The sequence below is a fragment of the Calonectris borealis genome, chromosome 4 (genome assembly GCF_964195595.1).
Source record: "Calonectris borealis chromosome 4, bCalBor7.hap1.2, whole genome shotgun sequence".
Taxonomy (NCBI): Eukaryota; Metazoa; Chordata; class Aves; order Procellariiformes; family Procellariidae; genus Calonectris; species Calonectris borealis.
In genome coordinates, this window is record NC_134315.1 from 69,221,987 (window position 1) to 69,247,811 (window position 25,825).

The 25,825-nt window shown below is 38.5% G+C and overlaps 1 protein-coding gene across 4 annotated transcripts in view; it reads left to right on the forward strand.

The window, feature by feature from the left end:
• SLC10A7 (solute carrier family 10 member 7) overlaps positions 1 to 25,825 on the forward strand; it is a 153,991-nt gene that overhangs the window by 13,626 nt on the left and 114,540 nt on the right. For all 4 annotated transcript variants that reach the window (XM_075150013.1, XM_075150014.1, XM_075150015.1 and 1 more), the window contains one exon: positions 259 to 334. In XM_075150013.1, coding sequence (XP_075006114.1) covers positions 259 to 334 — 76 coding nt within the window. The remainder of the gene's footprint in view (positions 1 to 258; positions 335 to 25,825) is intronic.

The following is a 25,825-nucleotide window of genomic DNA, read 5'->3' on the forward strand; positions in this document are numbered from 1 at the left end:
AGTACTACAGATGGGGAAACAGAGTCAGAGAGAGGGTAAGTGTTTAAACGGTGACATGACTCTTCACTGTGGTAATTGGTAAAAGATGGCATAGAAATCCTACCAGCTGGTGCAGGGCTGTAACTGTAATGCAAACTAATTGGGTTGCGCAGGTGATCAGATGATTGTTTCTAGTCAGCTATTTGGTATTTTAAGGTTTTAGGTTGCATAGTATTTGCATCATGTGAGGAACGTAACATTTCTTTTTGTTGTTTTCAGCTTGCAGACAGTAGGCTGCATGCCACCTCCTGTGTCTTCTGCAGTGATTTTAACTAAAGCTGTTGGTGGAAATGAGGTGAGTTTTCATTTTGTTCTTGAATGCTTCTTTTAAACAGAAGTTCAAACAAATATGTATTTATGATGAGCTTGTGGCAAAACAGTGACTGCAATGTGATGCTACTGTGTTTTGTAAAAACTTCCAGAATTAAAGCTTGGGTATTGTGTGGGTGTCGAACAAGGGAAATAGTGTTATCTGCTGGTATTGTTCAAACTGAAAGAAGCTCAGTTTTCTGAGGTGATAGGAAAGTCTTTGATAGAAATTGGTGTTAGGAGATTTCTGCTTGTTACTGCACTGTAATTCCTAAGTGTATAATGTTCACATGCTGTGCACTGGTTATCTCATGGACCATTAGCTTTGTGGCGAAGAATTGCCCTTGCAGTGATTGTTTGGATGGTGTTTAGTATTAAGAGGCCCTATAGTAGGAGTTCCTCAAGCTTGAAGCTGCAAGTGTAGCAAGTGATGATGGAGACACAAAAATTCATTTAAATCTTATATTGTTATTTGTGACTGCATGAAATGAAAATTCTGTGAATGTGGAATTCTCTGACAGTGATGCAATGCAAACTTCTGAGCAGATAAGAAATGCCAGAATTGAAGTTGTCTGTGCAAACTCAGTTTGGTCACGTTATATTTCTGCCTTAAAATGGCATATGCTGATGTCGTCTCAGACTCTTTATCCACAAAACACTTGCTATTTTCAGGAAGATGAGGTAGACAGCATTTAGGAAATTAATCCAGGTGTGCTAATTAATGAGATTGTTTCCTTTAGATCTGCTTCCTCATAACTGCTGAAGGTGGATGAGACCTAGTAGGTGAGGAAGGAGGGGAGAGAATAATGCTAAAAGAGATTGGTTTTAAAGCTAGGACTGCTGGGGTGCTGTTCTGGAGGGTTAGAGCCAAATCTTAATTCAGCCATAGAGCTTCTGTGTGAGGTTGGGTGAGTCACTTCAACCACATTTTCTAAATATGGCCATTAGTTGTGTACTTCGCATTTTCTGAGTTCAGACTCTTGAGACCGATTAATGTCAGCTTTGAAAACACATGATAGCACTGAAATAGATTGAAGTTGTACTTTGTACTGACAAAGTGCTGGTTAATTGCTCTATCCTCTGAAGAGAGACCCAAAGCATCTCAAGTCAAGCATCTCTAATTACGGGCAATCCTGATGCACATCACTGTCTCCCAGTTTGCTACCTGAAAACAAGAATCATAAAATTGTCTGATGGAGGTGCTGTGGAATAATCAGTTATTATAGGGAAATAATTCAGGCCCATAATAGTGATCAACAGAGAAATGAGAAGTTTTCTAGTTATGATTCTAGATGTAGGTGCTGTAAATTATACAAAGATGCCACATAGTGAACAGTGAGGATGAAATGAAGTATTGAATGAGTGCTCATTCAGTGTTAGCACTGTCTGTCCTAGTCTTAGAACAAGGAAAAGATCCTCTGGAAAAAATAAGGTGTGATTGGTTAGTTGAAGGTAATATCATACAGCGTTTGTGTGCACGAGTGAGAGAGGTACTTTAGTTTCTTGACCATTAGAGTTCACCTTTTTATGGTAGTATTCTTCTGGGGTGGTGGGCACGTGTGTATTTTATACCAGCTGAAAAATGGAAACTTTCTATCACGTGAGACTCGTGTAAGTAATTGTATAAATCACTGACAAAGTAAGCTTGAACCTCTAATGCTTCTGTACCAAACCGGTGTTGGAGGAATGTAAGAATGCATACCTTGTTACTGATTTTTACAGGTAGTCCCTAGCAGTGGAGATAGAGTGAATCAAGAATTGGGTCTTGGGAATTGAGAGTTCTCAGTCAGGCTCTAGGAAGGTATGCAAAAGAGAAACACCCTTTAAGGACACTCAGTGTAGACAAAGTGTGTGGCAAATTTATTGCCAAACTTGAGCAAGTTTCCAATGCAAACATATTTTTTGGAATTTGATGCTTCTCTGTGTCCTGGTTTTAGCTGGGATAGAGTTAATTTTCCTCCCAGTAGCTGTTACAGTGCTGTGTTTTGGATTTAGCGTGAGAATAATGTGATAACACACTGATGTTTTAGTTGTGTTTAGTTGCTAAGAAGTTCTTATACTAAGTCAAGGACTTATCAGCTTCCCATGCTCTGCCAGTGAGGAGGTGCACAAGAAGCTGGGAGGGAGCACAGCCAGGACAGCTGACCCAAACTGACCAAAGGAATATTCCATACCATGTGATGTCATGCTCAGTACATTAACTGGGGGGAGTTGGCCAGGGGACAGCGATCACTGCTCAGGGACTGGCAGGGTGTCAGTTGGCGGGTGGTGAGCGGTTGCATCACTTGTTTTTCCTGGGGTTTGTTTCTCTCTTTTTGTTGTTTTCCTTTTCATGACAATTTTTTATTATTATTTTATTTTATTTCAATCATTAAACTGTCTTTATCTCAACCCACGAGTTTTCTTACTTTTGCCCTTCCAATTCTCTGCCCTATCCCACTGGGGGGGGGGGGAGGAAGGGAAGGGAGGGTGAGCGAGTGGCTCTGCGGTGCTTGGTTGCCGACTAGGGTTAAACCATGACAGTCTGTCATTCAGACTATTGTTAATTTTTCTTCTGAAGAACAGCAAATTACATCCTTCATGTTAGGGGAGAAGACCCTCTCACATCTCTCCTTGCCAAATTTCACCTAAGCTGTTATTGATATATGTCGCTTTCTGACGTGAACAGAACAATGCATTTTTTCCCATTTTAATTTAAATCCATTTTGATATATGAAGAATTTAAACCCTGGGAGTCAACTGGAAATATAAGTGATTGTACTGTGAGAGCATTTGTTCATAATAATGTCTCTTAAACGACTTTTGCCTCGTCAAGTGTGTATCCCTTACCTAGAGAAATTGATTTGTCTGAGGGTGTATCTACACTGCATAATGTAATATGAAGATAAATGACCTTGCTCAGAAGCAATATAGTGAGGGAGCTCCACATGAGCTAATTAGTCTGAGAAGTGTCCTGCTGTTGTAGAGTACAGGCACACCCTCAATAAGTGCTCTGAAGACCTCTTTGGATTTCTTGAAACACAGCACATGAGAGCTGTGGTAGTTGACTGTGTTATGACAGTATAGAGGGTTTTAGGTTTTCTTTATCTAAGTAGAAGTGACTGTTGAATGTCAGTTTGGACTTGGGTTATTCTCAAAGAAATATCAGGCACTATGGCACGGTAGAAGTAGTACTCACCTGGGGCTGAGAAAACATGGATTCTATTTTTAGCTCTGTCATTAACCTGTTGGGTAAAACAGAGTGGGGTATCATGTCTCTGGGGTTAACAGTAATGGATAATGGCAACTTTGTGAAGTGTTTGAAGATCAGTGCTGAAAAGCCTTATGTAAGAGCTATATTTTATTGTTCTGGGACAGAGTGATTAAGTATTTGGTCAAGTGCTTAGAAAGAGAGCCTACATCATTAGAAGCTACTTGGATGGGGGATTTTGCTGCGTATCAGTTGGAAAATTCGGTTGTGAGATGATAAAAGGAAGACATTTTTGTTAATCTTACAAGGATCTGTTTTTTTTAATTGATACATGCCTGAGGGCACAAAATAAAATGTTCTGCTTTTGTTGGCTGAGGAAGGTGTGGTCACCAAAGCTGATACAAAGAATTCTGATTAAACTATGTTCATCGTTAAAAAAGTTAATGGTCTGGGATTGTAAGTACAAACCCAGGCAAGCTAAAAATCTTTATTATTTAACTGTCAGTGTTTAATAGCAACTATACAATCTACCAGTGTTTGTTTTCCTGATGGTTCAAACACATGGTATATCAAAAAAGTGTATCCAAGCTTTAAGTCCTCTTGATCTATGTATAAGAATACAACAGCTGAACAGTTACTCGAGTGCAAATGTAAAATTGTCCAAAGCAAAAAATAAATCTTCCTTTTTCCTATACATCATTTGATCACGAGCTCTGTGATCTATACTGCTTTCAAATTTCTAGTCTTAGCAGCTGTTAGGTGTGCCTTCCAAACTCTACCACATTAGCCATATGTATTACTTTGCAGTATGCCTGGTAGATGAGCGGGTGGGGGCTGGTTTTGATGGTTAGGGCATTCCAGAGGAAATAAATCTTTATCAAAAGCCCTTTGTCAGCAGTAGCCTTCCATTAATAAGGGAAGACAATCAAGCCAGTTAGCACTTTTGCTTGCTGTAGCTGTGGCATTATGGTGGGGAGAAGCATTATATTTGGAAGCCAGCAGGCTTCGAAGTCTTTTGGTGTTTGAGGGTGAAAATTAACATCTTCACTTAGCTCTGATGCGTGAGTGGTTTGGTGGCTTGTTTTAGGGGACTGGAAAGAGCCTTCTTCACAAATCATAAGGAAAAGATCTCTGTAGCTTCATAAGAAAGAAATGGAAAGACAGCAAAGAGATAATCAGACTGAAAACCAATAGCAGATTTTGTATGTGTATTGGGTTTTTTTGCCATAATCAATGGAGGAGAAATCCAGTGTTGGCATTAGCAGAGTGGAAGAACAAAAGATTCTAGCTGCAAAGAAAATAATGGAGTGGCTAGTTCACCCTCAGTACTGCTTGTTACATGAGACTTAGACAGACTTTTCAAATCTCGTTTCCTTACGTATCGCCATTGATGGCAGTGGCAGCAGCAGGGTGTTTAGCTGTTCAAGACAGTGTTTCTATGCTGCTTCAGAATAACTTTTGTACTAGTAGTGATATAGATACCGTGTTTTGAAAATGTCTGATATGCGGCATTGTAAGATGTTTACCTGTGGTCGTTGGGAGAAGATATGGTGGAGATTAAAATTTCTGTCTGAAGATCTGCCTATATAATTCAGACTAGCTAGGAGCTCGTATCATTCTATCCAGAGAGGTGCTGGCAAATGAGAGATGTAAGATGTGGGGAGGGAAGCTCTCTGCTCTCTGAAAATCTTGGCTTTTGGAGGAGAGGAAGATGATTTATGGCTATTCTGTCTTCTGTTTTGGTGGAAGTAGCTGTTCTTGATGTGATGAGCAGAAATAAAACTTGTCTAGTAGGGCTACGAATTCACACCTATTGACTCTGTGATTCATTCTTAGGTTTCTTCAACTCCTCTCCCTGGTCTCTGTATGATGTGTGGTTTGTTCTCTCAGCTCTTCTTTCAACTCTTGTTTCTTCTCTCTGTTTCTCCCTCTTCACCCTGATTTTCCATCATTCCTCTTGTGATCTTTTCCTATATGATGTTACTTTCATTAACCCTGCAAACAACTTTCTAAAACAGCCTATTCCTAGCTTTTGTCACAAATACGTTTAGTTCATTAGCAAAGCCAGTTTCAAGTACTGAATTTAATTTGATGCATATAAAGCCCTATATGAACTAAACAATGTTCTTATGTATACTGGCAAAAAATAAGGAGGGATCACCATGAGAAGTCAAAATCTAATTTTGAATTTAGTGATATTTTCTGAATTAGTTTTTTCTATCATCAGTAACACTTATGAAGTCTCTTCATTTGTGAAGAGGACAGTCCATGTAATTAAAAAAATTGGAATGAAAAACGGAAGGCCTCACTTTTGTTCTTTGCTCTTGTTGAGCCGTGAAGGGTCAGGATTTCAATGACGTTACAGCATCTGACACCACAGAAGGCTTTTTTGTGTCTTTTTTTTGAAAAAGTCTTGTAGTTTTTCAGTGAAATTATAAAACCCATTTCTTTAAAAATCTGCTTCTAACTATCCATTTCTGCAAGAGAGAGACAAATAAATATGTCAGCCTTTCAAGGTGCTGTAAAGACAAACCTATTAAAAGCTCGGAGATCCTCAGACAGAAATGCTGTAGAGATGCCAGATATTACTACAAAGTATTCAGACAGCAAATGTCATACTCTCCTTAAGAATCAAAGTAATGAAGAAAAGAGATTGAAAATTAGATCTGTAAGTCTATTATCAGTTTGGGAGAAAAAACAATTTGCGATGACTTTTATGGCAGCTTAATGACATATTTTTGAAAAGTGTAACATAACAGGCAAGAGCTGTGATGGAATTGTACAGATAAATCGTGTCAGACAGTTCATATTATTGAAGAATACTTTGGCTATTTTGCTATCTCATACACAACAAAACCATTGAGGTTGTTTTTTTGTTCAGCTATGCTGTAGCTTGTACAAAATCTCTTAATCAAGGTGCTGTTTTATTTTTTTGCAACTTTGATGTGGATCTGCTATGCCTTTTGTAAAACAAGGTGTTGCATATGCAAGACAAGATTTTGAAATATAAAATAGACTATAATGAAGAAAGCTGGAAAGGTATTTATGAAATACGATATAAAGTAAAGAAAGAGTTCTAGTATTGATTTTTAGATTTGTTATTTGAAGCAGATGTAGAACATAAAACCAAATATAAATTTGCAAGGTCCACAGCTAGCCTTTCTGGAAGAGAATCAAGGGAAAGCAGTAACATTTTGCCAACAAATTATATGCAATAGTTTTAACTGATGTTTTAAAATAAAGAACATATGAATACTTACTGAGAAATGAACACTGGAAAATTCCTCTGTTTTGAGTGGGTTTTTTTTGAGTAAAAACAAAGAAGTGAACCCTCACAGTACTGTAAAGTCACAGGAAAGATATTGATTTCTCTAAAAATATCTGAAGTTCTTTGAACTGTGTATACATGTACGTTAACCTTTTAAAAAACAAAATAAAATGAATAAAAAGAAGTACAATCTCTAATGGTTTGTGATTCATACACTGATGCACCAGTGTACCAAGAGTGTTTACCCTTGGAAGGTGACACATGAACATTATGAGACAAAATCGTGGAAGATCTTCAAATAAACTCTATGTGTCATGATGTTTAGTTGTCTTCTGTAATATAGTTTTTTCTTCTCTAAATATAAGTCAAAATTTACAGTAGTGTTGTCTAAAATTTGATTTCCAAATGGCACTTAAAATATTCATATTTATAGGGTTTTTTTTATGAAAGGGTAAGTAATTTCATTCTATTGTTTTTAAATTTGATACTGTAAAACGAAAAAACCTATAATGAAAATGTTTGGTGTTTGTTTTTTTTTTTTTTTTTTTAATTTCCTAAGTAATAAAGTTTGTCTGCCCACACAGATTAAATAGTTCTAAATAAGAATGTAACTAATTCTACTATTAGATACTACACTGAAGTCTCTGGGGAATGTATGTGGTTCAGAGGACAAATTTAGGGAAGATGTCTGTACTTCACATGTACAAATATAAAGAATTAACTGTGTCAGCATAAGCCTTGTATGTACATAGGAGCTGTTGTGCTATTAAATTCACCCACTCTATTCTAGTATTACAGTCTTAATTTTTTTATGTATCCTAAGAGTTTACTTTTCTTTTATCATTACTGTGCTTTGAGCAGATGGGTTTTATTGAACTATTTATTGACACTTAGGGTTTTTTCCTTCCCTGAGAAGTGAGTGCATTTTATATCCATCAATGCATAGGAGTAGCCCAAATTATTACTTACAATACGAATTTCATATCACTATAATGTGTCCCAGTCATGTAGCTCCATTAGATATCTCTAGAGTTCCTCATTGTCTTCTCAAGTCTTCTATAACCCCAAACAATTGTGGAATCTTCTGGTTTTTTTCCCTTTCTCACTGTTCTCTTTTCATTTATCACTACTAGTTCTAATACAGATCCACTATTAAAACTGTTCAGAATGGAAGGAGTTTTCAAAGGCATTCAGCTCTGCTCTTAATTCAGTGGAAGCAAATTCAGGCTAACAGTGAGACTTCTGAAATCCCCATATTTTGAGCACTTCACCCCCAAACTCCTTACTTCAGTTTGTACGAAGTTTTAGATTCTCCCAACACCTTCAAAAAGCAGCTGATTTACTACCCTGACGTATCAGTGGTTGAGTAAGACTCGTGATAAAAGATTTAATTTTGTCCCTGATTGCCAGTACCTCTAACTCAGGGTCTTTTATATGGCTCGTAAGGTGGCCAGTGGAAAAAGCCCCTCTCCTATGCTCCTGGGAGTGTAAGAGGCTAGGGAAGTGCAAGAAAATCTATTAAATCTCTCAACTGCGCAACTTTATGCACCGTTAGATGTATGACACCGAACTTGCAGCCTTGTGCATGTTCAGCCTTCTCAAATCTGGGGTGCTTGTAACAGCTCTGCCATAATCTAGAAAGTTGTAAAATTGTCTGTTTAAATTATGCTAAACTGCTTGGGCTGTGGTTGGAAACTACCTGGAATCGTCATAGCCTTGTGTCTGCCCAACTGTCCTAGATCTGACTTTAACAAGAGTGTTTTCAGAGGCTTTGCTGTTGCTCTTCTACAATGCTTGACTGGGGAGAACAGTTTTTTGTCTGCTATGGGACACTCGGTGACCCTGAAAGCTGTTTTGTGGCATAAAGAAGCCAGAGCAGAAGAGTTGTCTTGCTCTCATGCTTGACAAAAACGGCCTTTTAAAGCAAGGTGGTTTTGTATTTGTCTTGGTCTGCAGGTTAATTCAGTGTAAAATTATAGTGTGCAAGACCTTCCTTTATTTAGCAGGGAGTGCTGTATGAAATGCATTGCCTACACAAAGCAAGCATTTTAAACTCTTTGAACAAATCAGTAACACTTCTATTAAAATATTTGCAGAGAGTGGGGTCTACTGGCCCCCTAAAATTCAGCTTCTCTACTCTCTGGTGTTTTATCTTTATGGCTGTTTGAAAGAGAGATTGCAGATATTTTACAGTGAGGGGAATGCGTTACCTGCTCTCCCTTCCTCAGCCTTTGAAAGGAAAAGCTATCTTTTGGAGAGTAGTGAAGACTGGAAATATTATTCTGAAGGTGACAGCTTCAAAAGGTTACAAGTGATTTGTTTGCAGTGGAGTGTTTTATGCTGTCTTAATTCCATTGAATGCCAGCACGATGCCAGCATTCACTGTGTAAGGGTCCTTTTCTAATGGCTTTCTTTTCGCTGGCACTGAAATCCAGTGACATGCTTCTGGTTCTACTGTCCCTCACCTGTTGGGTTATAAAGCAAACGCTAATTTAATACTAATTTTCATAGTAAGTGAAGTGTTTAATCATTGCATATGTTAGGATTGGTGTTAAATCACTGATACAGCAGAACAGAAACTATTCAGCTTTGTCTGCTGCTTGTAAGTGGTTTATTTTCTACTATGAACAATAAAGATGGTTCCTTTGATGTCTGTTCATGTGTTCACCTGTCTCTGTGGACCTGGACCCTCTTACACGAAGGGATACTACTGCAAATGGTTTAGCATGGCTGGTGGTGGCCCCAGCGTTGTGACTGGGAGTGAAAACATGTATTTATAAAACTAACAAAAGCTAATATGTAATAGTATTGATTGTCAAAAATGGAATTAATTCAGTGTTTCTTTCCAAAAAGAACATTTGGAATGATAATGTGTAAAGCATTGCTAACATTTTGAAATCTGAAAAATACCTTTTACATATGACTGTTTGCAGCTCACTGCGGATAATCAGAATTAAACATGCCTATTGAGAAGACAAAATGCCCTTTAGGAATATCTATAGTGGTTTTGTCAAGGATAGCATTACTGTTCTTGAAATGTGCAAGTTCTGAACACTGGCTTGTAAAGAGATAATGTTACATTGTTTCTCCTTTCTTAAATTTGTCCTTTGTGTGTGAAGATCAAAGCTTCACAGTATTTCACCTAGGGAAGTTTTTGTTTCTATCCAAGCATATTTTTATCTGGTATGAATATATTTGCTTAGTGGCTAATAATGATATATAGGAAAGAAAGCAATCAGGCTTGCAAATTCAATATTTCTATAATTTGTTTTCTTTAACTCTCTTTTTGGGTGTGCAATATTAAGTCCTGATTTGTGGAAATCGTAGCTGTAAAACATTGAAGCAGGATTTTCAGTTAAAATTACTGTTATCTTTAAATTTCATTCTTTTTCCAGGAAATTAAATCGATTTTATTATCATTTTTTCATCATTATGATTATGAAAGAACATTGGGAAGGTTTTTGTCTTCTAAATTGTTTGTCAAATTATTATATTCAATGCATGTTAAGAAAAAGTGTCTTACATTCTCTGAGGAAAAGCTCATCTTCATGAAGAGACAGACAAATTTCTGGATTCCTTTACTTATATAAATAAACAAGCCCAAATTTATTTAAAATGTTTTCCTAGAACTCTTACGAGAAGATAGGATATTTTAGAAGTGTTTCCAGTTTGTGTTTTTCTGACTTTTTGTTCATTTGTTAGTTAGAGCATTTGGCAAAAAATGCGGAGAGCAGTAGAGCAGCAAACTTTCTCTGATTTCAAAGCATTATTTAGGCTCCAGTTTCTGGAAAATATTGGCCCTATTATGAAGTCTGAAAACAGCAAACTGCTGGTAAACTGTTTCTGGACATGTTGAAGAAAAGCCACGTGCCTCCTGGGAACCCTTTTTCAGACATGCAGTCCCCACAGCTGGGTGCTTTCCTGCTCAGCTAGGATTTTTGCAGGTGTTCCCATGTGCATATGGCCTTTTTCTGTCTGAAATCCACCACTTCTGCCATTTCTAAATTAACAAGGCTGGAGGGGAAACAACACCACTCAGAGTAGCTGCAGCAGAGGCTTAAACTCTTGTACTCGCATGGGAAGCCGCTATGAGAAGATGGTAGTGTTTAAGAAATCTTGAGCGGCAGGAGACTGGCAAAGGAGCGTTGGTGCATTCACTCTACTATAGGAGCCCTGAAAGCACAGCAGCCCCTGATTATTCATCTGCGTGATGGGGGAGAAGTTTTACCATTAAATACAATCTTTGCCAACCTCTTCAGTACCTTATCATATATATCCCCACCACAAGCCACATTTCTAGACCGTTTGCTTCTCTGGCATTTTGGGTCCCCTCAGCCTGACCTCTCAAGGTCCACGCTGTCTGCCTCCGAATCCTGCCCTGCCTCAGGCCCTCGCACGCGTCCCCAGGGAGTTAGCACCAGCTGCCTGTCCTCTCCGCGAGGCAGTGCGAGGCAGAGGCGAGGTGGGAACTGGCAGGAACCACGGCTGTACGTGGCAGTATGTTACCGTTCATTGATGTGCACTTAACGCTGTCAGGCAATAGCTATGTACTTTTTGACTAGGGCTGCAAGCTTAAGTTTAAGGTAAATAATGTTTCTGAAGGAATTTTCCCCAAGATTCAGGGGAACAAAAACTTGCCTCGTATTGAGGTAGATGCAGTAGTTCTGACTTCATCTCTTTATTTTTAATAATAAAGGGATGTTTAGTAAGAAATACATGAGCAAACAAAGAAGCTAGTGCACTGCTTATCAGCAAAGAAGTCAGCAGCCATAGACTAACTAGGTAGTCTAATGCAGCAATTCTGGTAATTATGTGGCACATAAACTAAGGAGAATATTACTGTGCTTGAACTGAATTGTGTTTGCGCTGCTAAGTCCAGAGCAACAATATATTTCCTGAATTAGTTTGCCAATTTACATATATTACTTCTTCCATGGAATTTTGAAACTCCGTGTTCTAGCAGGTATTGTGGATTATTGCAGCAAGATTCCCAAAATGTTGAATTTCTAGTGTGTGGATGACTTTGCTTAGCTAGACCTTTTTGTTGTTATATTTTGTAATGATCTAAATTCATTTTATTTGTTGATATTGTTGCAAAATGTCCGTAACGTATACTTTGATACATACTGTGTGAGTGTTTCAGCTCCAACTGCATATCCAAAACCTTTTAAAAGGAAATCTCAATGAGCCCCATGGGGGAAAGTAAATTATTACATGTGGTGAACTCTTAAGTCATAGACCAAGGTCATGGCAGTGAGAGTGTATTTCAAAAAGGTTTTATCTGTGCTTGGAAAGCAAATGAAATCTCTCATCATTAACTTTAGAATTATAGTTATAAGAGGATTTTCACTAGAGGTGAAAGATCAAGTTCATGGCGGACATAATGGAGTCTGAAAAGTTATTTCTCAGACATAATACTAGGGCATGAAACATTCACTGAGGTTTTCACATTATCGATGGGGAGTTTACAGCCTCTAATCCAGATACTGAAGATCAGAATCATTGTAACTATTGCTACCTATTGTGGCTTTATTTCAACCTTTTAAGATTAAAAAAACCCTCTTTTTTGTAATATTGTAAAGACTTTTAGAAAAATTTGCTAGCTTTGCAGCTGTGTCAGGCTCTGTCATAGCATACAGGCAATACCTTTCCTTAGTTAAAAACAATAATCCTTCTATAGAAATATAATTTAGTAAACCTGAATGGTCTTCAGTCCCTAATGAATTAATGAAAGCACATGTGCCTGCAGTGATATGATGTCTCTGTCCGTATTTGTTGATAGTTCACGTAAACCAGAAAGAACAAATGTTGAAAGGAAACAGGGCAGAAAAGCATAAGGAAAACTAAGGCTTTTAGTGACCCAGACTATTATTCTGTCACTGGAAATGGATATTCATTTGTCTGTTTATTCAACAGACTTTTACATTTTGCTAGACTTTGTGTATGTGCATGCATGCATTTCAGTGGTACCAATGAGCAATAGAAATCTGCTCAATAGTAGAGGGTCTGAACTCTGTACCTGCATCTTGGGAATGGTTTTGCAAATATCCCTGCCAATAACAGCACTCACTTGTTCACAGAGTTTACAGTGCTCAATGTGTTTGCTTGTAGAAGTGTTGAAATTTGCCAGTGATGTGCTGCGTTTAAAAGTAGAGTATTAAACAACCATCGGCAAAAATGAATCCCTTCATATTTGTGCTTTCACGGTCATGAAGGTTATTACATTTACAGGAAAGTTTCATCTGTTGTGATTTTATTCGGAAGAGTCTGTTTAGTCCTGATTTCATGCCATTTTACTTCTAGGTAAAATTTAAGATTTTGGTGCTTTGTTTTCTTAAATCCTTCCATCTATTTTAAAAAGAGGTATTTGTTAAAACGTGCATTTGCTCCCCAAGTTACAACTACAAATAATAGGTACCTGTATTATTTTTTGCAAGTGATATTTTAATTTCTTTGAAAATATAAACTAATTCTACAGTAAGATGATTTTATAACTGGAACTAGAGAAAGTTAGCTCTAAGAGTGGCTATCAGGTTTTATTCTACTTAAGCACAGTACTTTGTTTCAAAATGAATGTGTTTTTAGGGAAACTTTTCATATATTCAATATATGTGATTTCTTAAAAGTCCTATGAGAAGAGGAAGCATAAGCTGGATTGATAGGTTACCTGCAACTCAAGAAATGACAACATTAAAGTTGGACATAAAATCTCAGTTCTGATGGATGTGTTTTATGCTTCTGTTTTAAAATGGTGTGTGATCATGCAATTTAGAAAATATATCCTATAACACTTTTTTTTTGATAATGTTAATGTCATACGCGTTATCTCAAAAATACTTGCTGTACTTTCATTATCCAAATGGTCCAGAATATCTGTATTGAGTGAGACTTTCTATATAGGTTATGTTCTCTAAGGTGTATATTTTAATAATTTAGTCAATGGCCTCTCTTATACGTTTTTTCTTCAACCAGCAGTGCAATCTCTTGTACAGTTGTGAGGCATTTCCATTTCTAAGCATAGTCACAAATGTCAGTGACCTATTGATACTAGGACATTTTTGCTATTCGTACCACCCATGTCGATGACTTGTGCATGGCTTGATTCTCTGCAATTTATGTTCTGAGAAACTCAGAACAATAGATGTTATTTGTAAGTATAGAATCCCCAGAAAAATACGCAGTATTGTAAAGTGCTGTCCTCAAATCCCTTCTGAAAATGAGTCACTCCGAGGCATCTCTGCTTCGTGAGGGGTCTGCTCTCATGACCTCTTGAGTAACGAATGCCTATGTTGCTACGTTTGGTTTTTCGAACCTTCCTGATGCTCTCAGCAGATAAAACTCAGAGTAGTCATCTTTTGCAAATAACAACAAAATACCTACCTTGTAACCTTGATTTCTTTGTTTTAGTTGATTCCTTAGCATTTTCTTTTTCAATCTTCTTTAAATTTAGAGTATTATATTGAAATTAGTTCAGTTTTATAGGTAAGAATTTTCTCTGTTTTTAGATGTGTATAAATTCAAAATGGTAGCCTCTGTGCTAGTTCTGATTTACTTTGTTCTATGTAAATATGAAATCCTAGAACATAATGACACTTTATAAGCCAGGTACTTTGTGAGTCTGACAGCTGAGCTCTCTCTGAGCTGTGAACAGGATTCAGATGTGCATTTTTGTCTTTAGAGTGTGTAAAATTTCTTTCTTGCTGTCTTAGCAGTATAGTTATGCTTACCACCCTCCCAGTTCTTCCCCCCCTCTGGTATTTTTTGCATCATATAAGTCACTGTGCCCATTGTGTAAGCATCCTGTCATGTCTCTAAGTGATCACACTGTTTTTAATTTCCCTCCTCTTTCAAATCACCAGCCAGTTCCAGCATGTTGTTTGTCATCTTCCTTACTAATACAAAACCATGCTGAAATCTGCGGTAGTCTTCTGTTTCCCAGACTGCCTGGTCTTAGTAGCAGTCAGTGCTTCTCACTTTTAAGAGATTATTTTACTCAGGCGAATCACTTGTTATGCTAACTTATCGTACAGTATCTTGTGAGGTAGATGGCTCATTTAGCAGCACTTCCAGCAGGCTATGTTCATGGTTTCTTTATCAGCTCTTGTGTTTTTTTTTGTTTTGTTTTGTGAGTGGTGGGAGGCAAGAGCATCTTTTCATACTCTCTAATAATTTCTTGCAACCTAATGCAGATCTGCCATACAAGCAGATTTTAAGGAGATTTCCTGTCTTTCAGGCTTCAAGTTCCTTCTAAATTGTGTAATGCAAGGCAATGGAAAATTTCATTTTGTCAGGTTATTTCCTCCTGTAGAGCGTACTGTAATATGCTGAGACCTTATTCTGAGCCATCTCTCTTCTTAGATGTTTTTAAGGAACTAGAAATAGTTGAATTTGGTTTTCCTGCTAATTAGCACATGCCAGCTGCTACTAGCAAAAGAACACCTGTGCTGCTGCTGAGGATACCTGGAAACTTGCGCATGATTCTTCTCCTTTATCCTAGTGTAAATCAGATATTCTGTTGAAATCAAAGCAATGGACTGGGTAAGTGTATGTCAGAGTCACAAATGAAAATTGGGTCTATATATTTGTAGTAGGTGGATTCCAGAAGCAGTAATTAGTCTTAGCTGGTCTCCTTATGCAAAAGTGTGCAGTTGACATAAAATAAAATGCTAAGTAGATACATAAAAAAGTACAGTACTGCATTTTTGTCCACTGTATCCTCATACATTAATTACTGTCTTTTTGAAAATACGGTCTTTGTTTCAAATAAATGAAACCATGCCTGTAAATTTAAAATAGAAAAGTGAAGACAAATGTCAGTATTGTTCATGCTGTAAATGCTTCTAAAGGCGAAGCTTTATTTGTGTATTAAGTGTATGTCATTATCTTGAAGTTAGAGTAATCGTACTTATCTTTCTTTAGGAAGTGTGTTCATCAGGAAACATCACTAAGTCTTCCCCTCTACTATCTCCTTATGCAGATATTAGAGGAGTATAAAGTCATTTTATTAGCTGACGAGCTGTTTAATTACAAGATAAGAAACAGCTTTGCTCAGTGGAGGAAATGTGGACTTCTTCCATCTGCATTCAGAAGCAAATTCAGAAGCCTATTGTCTCCAGCCTTCACTGGAAGTAAAGGCAGCCTCCAAAATGCTGGAGAATTTAATCTAAGTAGTTACGGATGTTTTCTCCTAGGTTTGTTCACACATACAGAAATAAAATATCTAAATCATGAAGAACTGCATATTATACATATAGTCAGCAGTGAACTATAGAGCTATACTGTTTAATGTCATAGATTAGGAAAGAAGAAAAAAGATGTAATAGTTGTATACACAGCCTTTCATATATATGTTGAAATCGGGAGTCCTAGTTAGAATTTAGTACTTGGGCAGGATTAATGGTTCTGCAGTGAGATCAATGCTTGAACTATACATCATTTAAAATATCGTTCATTAACTCTCTTTGGTATAGACTGACTAGGTTCTTGGAGGAGTTCCAGATGTTGTTCAAGGTGTTGTTACTAATGTTCGAAATGGCTTTTCCTCTCTCTCTTCCGCTGTAATGACAGATAAATGGAAGCTACTCCATTCCATTTCCAAATTAGGAGAAGTTAACATGGATTAACATGTTTGAAGACCTTTTTTTCTCTGGAGTTTGTTTTCATATTTGATTTGCCTTTGTATGGATATGTTGGCATTCCTATCATGCTACAGTGCTCGCTTCTTCCAGCAGTTGAGTTTTTGGAGAATGGCTGTGGGGAGTTTTATTTACTGTTAGAAAACCTCACTGAATAGCTCTAAGTTCGTAATAGATAGGGCAAAGCAGCATTAGCTACCAATGTTTGGATACCCATAGAACATAAATCAATACTTAAAGTAAACAGAGGAGTATTTATGTTTTGAAGCGTTTGCTTATTTGCTGTTGGAGTCCTGGTGATGGCATATGGCTTTGAAAATAGGTCTGTAATATGTATGTCCAAGCTGTAACTGTAGTATTTAAGACAATCCTACAAAAATGTGCTTTCAGACACTGAGACATGTTTGTTAGAACCTATATCCTTTGTATTTTTCTATCTTTAATGGGTAGAATTAGTGTGGGGTTTGTTTGCTTTACTGACTAACTGTTTATTTCCTGTGTGTTTTGTGAAATAAATCTTACATGTTCCTATGTGGAGTATTGTTTGTTGTTGATTTAAAAGGAGTAGGGGGAAAGGTAAGAGTGTGGAATGCACTGTTCAAAGTCTACGGCAAGTGAAGACAGAGGGTGTATAATTAAGCATCTACAGTGCATAAAATACCAAAATTAAAATTCCACCTAGTCTTCATTTTTTTGTGTTACTTGTATTAATGCCATCTCCACTGATACAATCACATGTTATTTTTTAAACACAGTAGTTTGACCTGTTCTACCTTACAATGCTTTTCTTATTAAACTGGAGTCTGGATTGTTCTGCAGTAGACGATGTATTAGTAAACACAATATAAGTTTTTAGCGTGGTGGTATGGAATATTTTATGACTTCTTACTTGTTTCTGTTGTAAAAAGCTGCATAGCTATGTAAAGCTGCATAGCTACTTGCAAGCTGCAGCAGTCACAGAAGTCATCAATTAAACTAACAGGCTGATATCATAGCAAAGCTTTTAAGAGAAACATTTGTTGAGCATGTATTGTATATAGAGAGCATACAAAATAGTTTCTGTTGTCCTGGTGCTGCTGGTATTTTAAAATTTAATTATTTGGACTAATCCACATTCACTCTAACAACACACCGGCTTGGTGAGAAAGCAAAGGAGAATTTGCTTGATTCATATTCAGAAAAAAAAATGCATAGCATCTTTCTGAATATCTCAGAAGTATACTGAATTGTTCAGGAGTTTTTTTTACTGTTGATATGATGTAACGAAAGCTAGTGAAGCACAGGTTCTTTTCTTCTTGATCCAACTGTTACAGTGCATTAGGAAAGTGCTAAAATACACTGGGGTAACTCTTTAGTATCGTTTCTTCCACTGAGAGGGGAATGTTGTGGCTGGAAGAAAGCTGGATAGCTGTGGTGTGAGAAATATGAAGAAAAAGAAAGCAGCATGCTCTGTAACAGCATGATCGCTAGTAAAGTTTAGCACATGATTTTCAAACTGCTTCTGTCTGTAGCATTTTTTAAAGGTTTCGGCAGGGATTTGTTTTCTGGTGTGATATGGCAGATTGTTCAGCGATTTCTCTGAAGCTCTGTTCTGAACACTTTGAAAATATCCTGAAATGAGGCAAAGTTAAATCATACAGGCCTGCCCTTACAAGAGGATTAGAATCTGAATTTCTTTAGCGTCCATTCTTTTTAGCTTGCTCTTGCCAATGGAAGGGAAGAAAAGGTGTGGTGGTTGATTTGAAACAGAAAGGACATCCACACAGAAGTCATCTCTTCCTTATTGCTATTGTTACGTGCTACCCCTGGGTTTTAAAAACGATGCTGCTTGGAAGTACGTGGCTGGGATAATGTTCATAGTATGGGCATGCAGACATCCTGCCTCTGGGATTAGGTTCTAATTTGTTTTAGATTAGGAAGCAATGAACTAAAACCACTACCCTGACAAGTTAACTTTTAACTTAACTTTTTTTTCATGCCCTCAGAAAAATACACGCGAGGCTTTTATTTCTTCCAGGTCTAAGTGTCCTGGTTCTTTCTGTTGCTGACTGCAGGCAGTAAGCGTGCACCAGGAACACCTAGGAGGTAGGAGCACTGCTGTAGGAAGGACAGTTTGCAGATGACACCAAGCTGGGTGGGAGTGTTGATCTGCTCGAGGGTAGGAAGGCTCTGCAGAGGGACCTGGACAGGCTGGATCGATGGGCCGAGGCCAACTGTATGAGGTTCAACAAGGCCAAGTGCCAGGTCCTGCACTTCAGCCACAACAACCCCAGGCAACGCTACAGGCTTGGGGAAGAGTGGCTGGAAAGCTGCCCAGAGGAAAAGGACCTGGGGGTGCTGGTTGACAGCCGGCTGAACATGAGCCGGCAGTGTGCTCAGGTGGCCAAGAAGGCCAACGGTATCCTGGCCTGTATCAGAAATAGTGTGGCCAGCAGGAGCAGGGAGGTGATGGTGCCCCTGTACTCAGCACTGGTGAGGCCGCACCTCAAATACTGTGTTCAGTTTTGGGTCCCTCACTACAAGAAGGACATTGAGGTGCTGGAGTGTGTCCAGAGAAGGGCAACGAAGCTGGTGAAGGGCCTGGAGCACAAGTCTTATGAGGAGCGGCTGAGGGAACTGGGACTGTTTAGCCTGGAGAAGAAGAGGCTGAGGGAAGACCTTATTGCGCTCTACAACTGCCTGAAAGGAGGTTGTAGCGAGGTGGGTGTTGGTCTCTTCTCCCAAGTGACTGGCGATAGGACGAGAGGAAATGGCCTCAAGTTGCACCAGGGGAGGTTTAGACTGGACATTAGGAGAAATTTCTTTACTGAAAGAGTGGTTAAACATTGGACAGGCTGCCCAGGGAAGTGGTTGAGTCACCATCCCTGGAGGTATTTAAAAGACGTGTAGATGAGGCGCTTAGGGACATGGTTTAGTGGGCATGGTGGTGTTGGGTTGATGGTTGGACTCGATCTTAGAGGTCTTTTCCAACCTTAATGATTCTATGATTCTATGACATAGGAGCATCAGTATAGGAGAAGGACCTTTTCTTGCAGGGCTGCCTGCAACAGTTCTTGTCCAGCTGCCAGCGTCACATCTGATGTAACCTATAGTGGTCTGGGGAGGATGTGAATCTGATGGACCAGAGTTTATGGCAAAACCCAGGTAGCCTCTGATGATAGAAGATCCTGGCCTTAGTATTAAACCTTCCTTTCTCCATGTTCGCAGCCCATCTTACCCCTGTGAGCTCAGCACATTGTGAACTGCCCCGTTTCTAAGCCCGGAGCAGCCAGTCGGGGACTCGGCTGAATCTGTTGCAGTGGTCAGAGGGTCGTGCTTCCGGGATAACACTGCTTGCAGCTAAAACCTATGAATTAGTCAAAAATAGAGTGGATGTTGGAGTCATTTTTTGTAGGCTTTTAAAAACATTGTTTGATCATGCAGTGTGACCTTTCAATAAAATCTTCATTAAATCCACCCATTCCTTGCAATTTTTTTACCTCTGTTTGCATTTGTCACACGTTCTTTCCTGGATTATCATTCATTAACTTCTCCAAAGAGATTAACAGTTCCTTAAAACAGGATCATGTGCATTCTGGTGTTCTGCGTGAAAGCAGAGCTGGAGAGCAGAGAAGCCATATGATCCCTATAGAAATTTGAGGACAATTTTGATACTCTAGTCCACTCAAAAATCTGCTGATACTGTAGTGTTTTTTCCCTTGCCAGGACCCTCCTTGCCTGGTGTCATTTCTTGAGCTCTCCTGGGATGAGATTAGTCTAAAACAACAAAGTAGCCAGATGTCTGGTTCTGAGAGAGTCCCAGAGGCCAGGGTATGGTAGGCAACAGTAATCACTTGGGGCTGAAGATCAAAGGTACCTGAGAATTACTTATGGGCACATACTATGTGTCATTCCTATTATTAACAGTCTGAAAAAATTTGTATCCCTAATTAACCCTTTTGTTGGTTAAATTTTCTTGCCAGTATAGTCCTGTCTGTAATAACTATTTGTTCTTTTTGGTACTGTTACATAAGTACATGTTAGTTTAAAAAAAAAAAATTTAAAAAAATGCAGTACTCTCATAGTAGCAAATTTATGTAAGCCGTCCAGATCCTTTTTATCATGGTCATTTGTAAATGTCAGAAGTTAGCATGTTTTCTTTTTGTTTAGTGTGCCATCCTTAGGGCTGGTGTTATTCCTATCTGGAGCTGTGTCAATAAGAATAGTTAACTTGTCAGGGTAGTGGTTTTAGTTCATTGCTTCCTAATCTAAAACAAATTAGAATCTAATCCCAGAGGCAGGATGTCTGCATAATACTGCTTTTTCCCATATTGATAGTTCTAATGAAATACTAATTAATATTTTTAGTCATCAACGCTTGTTTGTATTATATACTCTAAAATAACAAGATTGTAAGTGCTGTCTCTGAATTCTTGTAGTGCTTTTAGAACGAGTGGCTCCTGGAGAGAGAAAAAAGCCTGCTTGCAGCCTTCTGTGCTTTTTTTTATCCTCCAGATGAAAATATCAAGGTTGTGAGTGGAATGTCTATTTTATGAAATGATAACATTGTCTGCTGTTGTAGAATTGAAGACTCTGAACAATTTTTCCTAGTTTTTGAATAATAAACTGTAGTTATCAGCGATACCTGTTGTTTGTTATGACTGCTACGATTTCATTTTCTTTAACGTGATGTAACATTAATGTGTGGTAAATACTGTGTGTGTATGTTTGAGTGGGAGGGTGTGAGTTTCTGGTCACACTGAATGTGTTTGCAGTTTATTGCCTATATTACATGTGTTTAACAACTCTGAGACATTTTGTAAGTGAGTAGTGAGCAAGGAAAAGATCCCTGGAGTGATTTAAAGGACTGAATTGATTTATCTGTTTCAGTCTTGATGGTGTCTTCAAAACATCTTAGTTGAGCAAGAAACCCCAAAAGCTGACCTGCCTGAAAGTGTATTGTGTTTTTTACATTTTCACTTTTGACACAGGTATGCCTGCTGTCTGCGTCTTCTAAACACAGCCATGACTGCTGCTCTATTGCCCCCACTCCTGTTCGGTTGCGTAGCTCATCAGTCTTGCTCTACACCCAAAGCGGTGTTTAAAAAAAATCAGCATCTAAAGAAATGTGAGGGCAAAGTTTTCTGGTGATGCAGCGTTATTTAACCTTTCAGGCCCTATGGCTGTCAGCAGGTATAGCCAATCATCTTATTAGTACTATGAACGTCATTAAAATTTTCATAGGATAGAGACAGGTACTGTGCTGCTTAGAGATGCAAGGGAAGGGGAGCTGTGTAGGAGTGGTTCACAGGCAGGAAATAGCCGTTTCCATATGGATGTTGCCACTCTGGATTTTGGATCATTTGTTGCCATTCATGTGCCATAATCCAGGCACAGGGGCCTTCACTGTGACCGCTTGCGAGCCACATGCTGCTCTAAAGATTCTGGCTGGCTATCCTAACATAAAGAAATCAGCTCTTCATAACATTTGGATTCTGTTTTGCGCAACCCTTGTGGGTTGTTTTTTTTCTTACTTTTCCTTCTCAGTTGTTCCTTTGGGAGGTGCTGCAGCAGTTTTGGTTGTCTGCACTGCTCTGTTGAAGGTCACAGCCAGAACTGGAATAGGTAAAATCCAAGTGTCCATGAACTCGTGTCTGCAGAGGCCGGTATGACCTTCTTTTGAGTTACCACACACAGGCAGCAGGGTGCTTCCCATGAACGTGTTGAATCTGTAGCTGAGGATTTGGGAGAGCGCTACTAGATGGATTTGTAACATACCTGAGATAGAAATGCCTTTCACTTCATTCTCGTTTGTTACCTGCCTAGAGCTCTTGGAAACCATGCCACTGCTACTGTTGACAAGCGAGAATGTGACATAGTCACCAAATACTACATTAGTGTATAGAATTAGAAGCACTACCATCTCCTTTTTGTTTTCAGGCTGGTAAAACTCATCTATAAATTTTGATCACTAGTACCACCTCTCCAGTTTAAGTAAAAAGTGACTGGATCTGAGGTGATGCGGGAGATTCAAATACAGTGCAGGAGCAGAGAAAAGCACTGCAGAACTACTTCTCCCTGGCAGATGCCAGCTATTTTTTATGTTGCGGGAGGAAGTTAGGAGACGCTAGTGGTTATTAAACCAGTAATTGGGAGTTTGAAACGGGTGAAATTATTGATATCTTCTGCAATTAGATTGTCCCCCAGTTTCTTGTTCATGTAACGTGTTCCTTTTCTGTACTACGAAGTGTCTTAGGGACCTATAAAACAATTCTTTATTTGGACTTAGGGAAAAACAGGCTTTAGAGCAATTTAGGTGCTGGAGTAGACTCAGAAATAGGTGTAAATACCTTATACAAGCTGAATAAATTTGCGTACATTAAGGTGTTATATTGCATATTAATGAATACTGCTTCATTCTGGGTACTTCCATTACAAGAGAGTCTTTATGAATTTGAAATAACTTTTGTAAAGGAAAAAACTAAAGAGACTGCCCCCTATAAATCTGTGGGAGCAGTGTTCTCTAGTTCGGGCTGATGGGCATCTAGGGGTCACAGGGTCGTATTTGTTCTGCTGGCACAGCTATGTATGGAAGAAAACAGTTGTCCGTTGCACTAATGTGCTCCCCTCTGGTATTTAAGAATAAAACTGTAGGAACTGTGCTATCAAAGAGCAAGGGCTGTACAAGTAGTCAGGAAGAGTGATTCTTGCAAAAGAAAAGAAAATTGTGGTTGAATTGAAGGATAAATTGTGAAGGAAATTAAAATACATCATCAGCATGGATGTAATAGTTCGTTACTTCAAGGAAATATGGGGGATTTTTATAGTGATGTTGGCATATGAAATGTATTTTAAACAACATGTATATATTTTCCTCCATACTGCAACTTTTATATTTAGTCATTTCAGGAGTCTTCCCTGTTCTAAACAGCCCATCCCAAGCCCATCACATCCTGTACCAGAAGCTTTAAGCCACAGCTTCCCATTGCAATGTTCTGACCTTGGGCTGTGTAAAATCAAATAAAAAAATCTCCTATTGACTTAATTGAGACATGGATCTGATCTAAAGATCATGCCATGAAATAAATAGAAAAATCTGTGTTTCCATTCACAAGTTTATTTCTGTTCACATGTTCTATTCACAACATCTAAATTAATAAGAAAAATGATGAATGTAACTAACATCGCAGCTTTCTCTTGTTGTCCACTGGCAATGTGACTGTAAGCACAAAGCATTCACCACCAACAGCAAAAGCTACTTGATGACTTGATTGTACTCAAATTCTTGGTAGAGAATTCTTGCTGTTGAATTTCTGGTTTTCCAGCATGTCTGGTACAACTTGCCATTACTTTAGTTTGTGGAGTTTTTGACCTACAACTTGGAGAAAGAAGGAAATGAATTAGAACAAACCTCTAGAAAACTACGAGTGTTCAAGGGACTTTTCTTCTAATCTTTTGTAATTAAAAATGTCAGCTCCTTTTCCTGGTTTATGGATAACCCAGGTCATTTATATTTAGAGGTGTTGAAGGAGAAAAGCTGTAGTTAATGTTCCAAGTGCTGTTCAACTTTACATCACCAGTGTGATGGTAATTAGTTTGTGGGGCAAAGGAGGTGGTTGGAAGGATCACGAGATAGTTGACAAAGCTTTTCCTCTCTAAATTTCAGGTCCTAAAAGTCTAAATCAAGTCATAGTAGATATCTGAGCTTGTGGCTGTGTAAGAAGACTCTTGACTACATTAAAATATTTTGCAAACCCCTAGGTTATCCTAGTGTTTTATTGGTGACCCTTGTGACCTAGAATAAATTCAACGCAAAGGGCTATTTTTAACTGTGCCCCCCTTCCCAGTTCGGAGGGGCGTGCTGCTAACAAGTTATGACGGTGGTGGCAGAAGAGAATGTCTACATTGTGAAAATTAATTGCTTGTAAGCAATTTTTTTTTTTAAATGTGTCACAATTTTCATAATGTGTTGGTTTTGTTACCATTATGTAGTCGAGGAATAGTAATAGGCAGAACTGCCGTAACAGTTGCTTTCTAAAATATTTAAATTATATAGCTAGCATTATTTTACATGGTCTTTCTCTGACAGACTATTGTAACATGGATTACGACGCATTACACTTCTTTGTACTGATAATATTACAACCAAGCATTTAAAATAAAATATGAAATTGCTTCTGAGTATTTCCTTCTTTGAGAGGGCTAGATAAATGAAAATTAATGAGGTTAGGGAAATTTTGCTTCACAAGTGATCAAGTAAATCTGGCTTTGCACAGTCTGCAAAACATGATTTTAATAGGACTGTATTACATTTCTGTTGTGCCTTCCATTGTTAAGGGGAATTAGAGAATATGTATTTTTTTAATGAAATTAAAATTTATATTAGAACCAAAGGCTTTTTTCTGAGTAGTCTTTGAGATTGTCTTGTATAATATGAAGAAAATGGTATCTTTTACTGGCAAGTGTGTTTATTATTCTTCTTTCTTGTTAAGTACCTGAGCTTGTACTCTGTACAAGCAGCATATATATTGTAAATAAAAGGGTTTGTAAGAGAACCGCACTGAAATACACTGCATAATAAATGTAAACATTTTCTTTATTTAAAGGGCTCAATAGAGAGGACATGCAAATTGGTATTCTGAGTTGTAGTTTACTACCCAAAGCATTTGAAATGCGGGAATATTTCTTAGATATTAAGAAATGTTAGTGGGGAAGAGTGGTACAATTATAAGGCACCTGTAAATTGGATAGTTTCATGGGTCTTGCATCTGAAATCAGTATTTTATAGTGGAAATTTCTTATATGTGTGTTTGTACAGCTGAAACCTCGTCACGGGCTGTATTCCTTAATCAGTAGCCGTGTCCTGCATGGTGGCGGGCCTTGTACCAAAGATAGTAAAACAGCTTTGCTGCTGAAAATCCTCGGTGTTGCAAACCCCAGAAAGAATCAGGCAGCCAACCCTGAACTGGTTTCTGTGGATGGCGTGGCACAGAAATAACAAAGGCGCACGTCTGCCTTTTTGTGTTTTTTCCTGCTCTTTCTTTCAGGGAGAAATCTAGAGGACAGGTAGGGCATCTGCAGAGCAGCGCTTTGTATTTGAAATTTAGTTTCAAGGTCTGGTTCCTGCTGGTAGCAGCAGTAGGTCCTGTTGAAAACCCCGGACTTTCCAGAAGTTAAAAGGCAAGGAGCAAGTCTGCTGGAAATGACGGGGCAAGGTACGTTCAAATCGTAAATAAGGAGCAGGTACATTAAGTAGACGTGGAAAAATGGCTGTGTGTCTTTTGTGGGAAGGTAATTGGGCAGCGGGGCTTGGCAGGCGCTGGCGCGGCCGTGGCGGGGGCGACTGCCACAGGTTGATGGGCAGGTGATCCGGCGGCTTCCACCCGGGCCGGCGCGGGAGGCCTG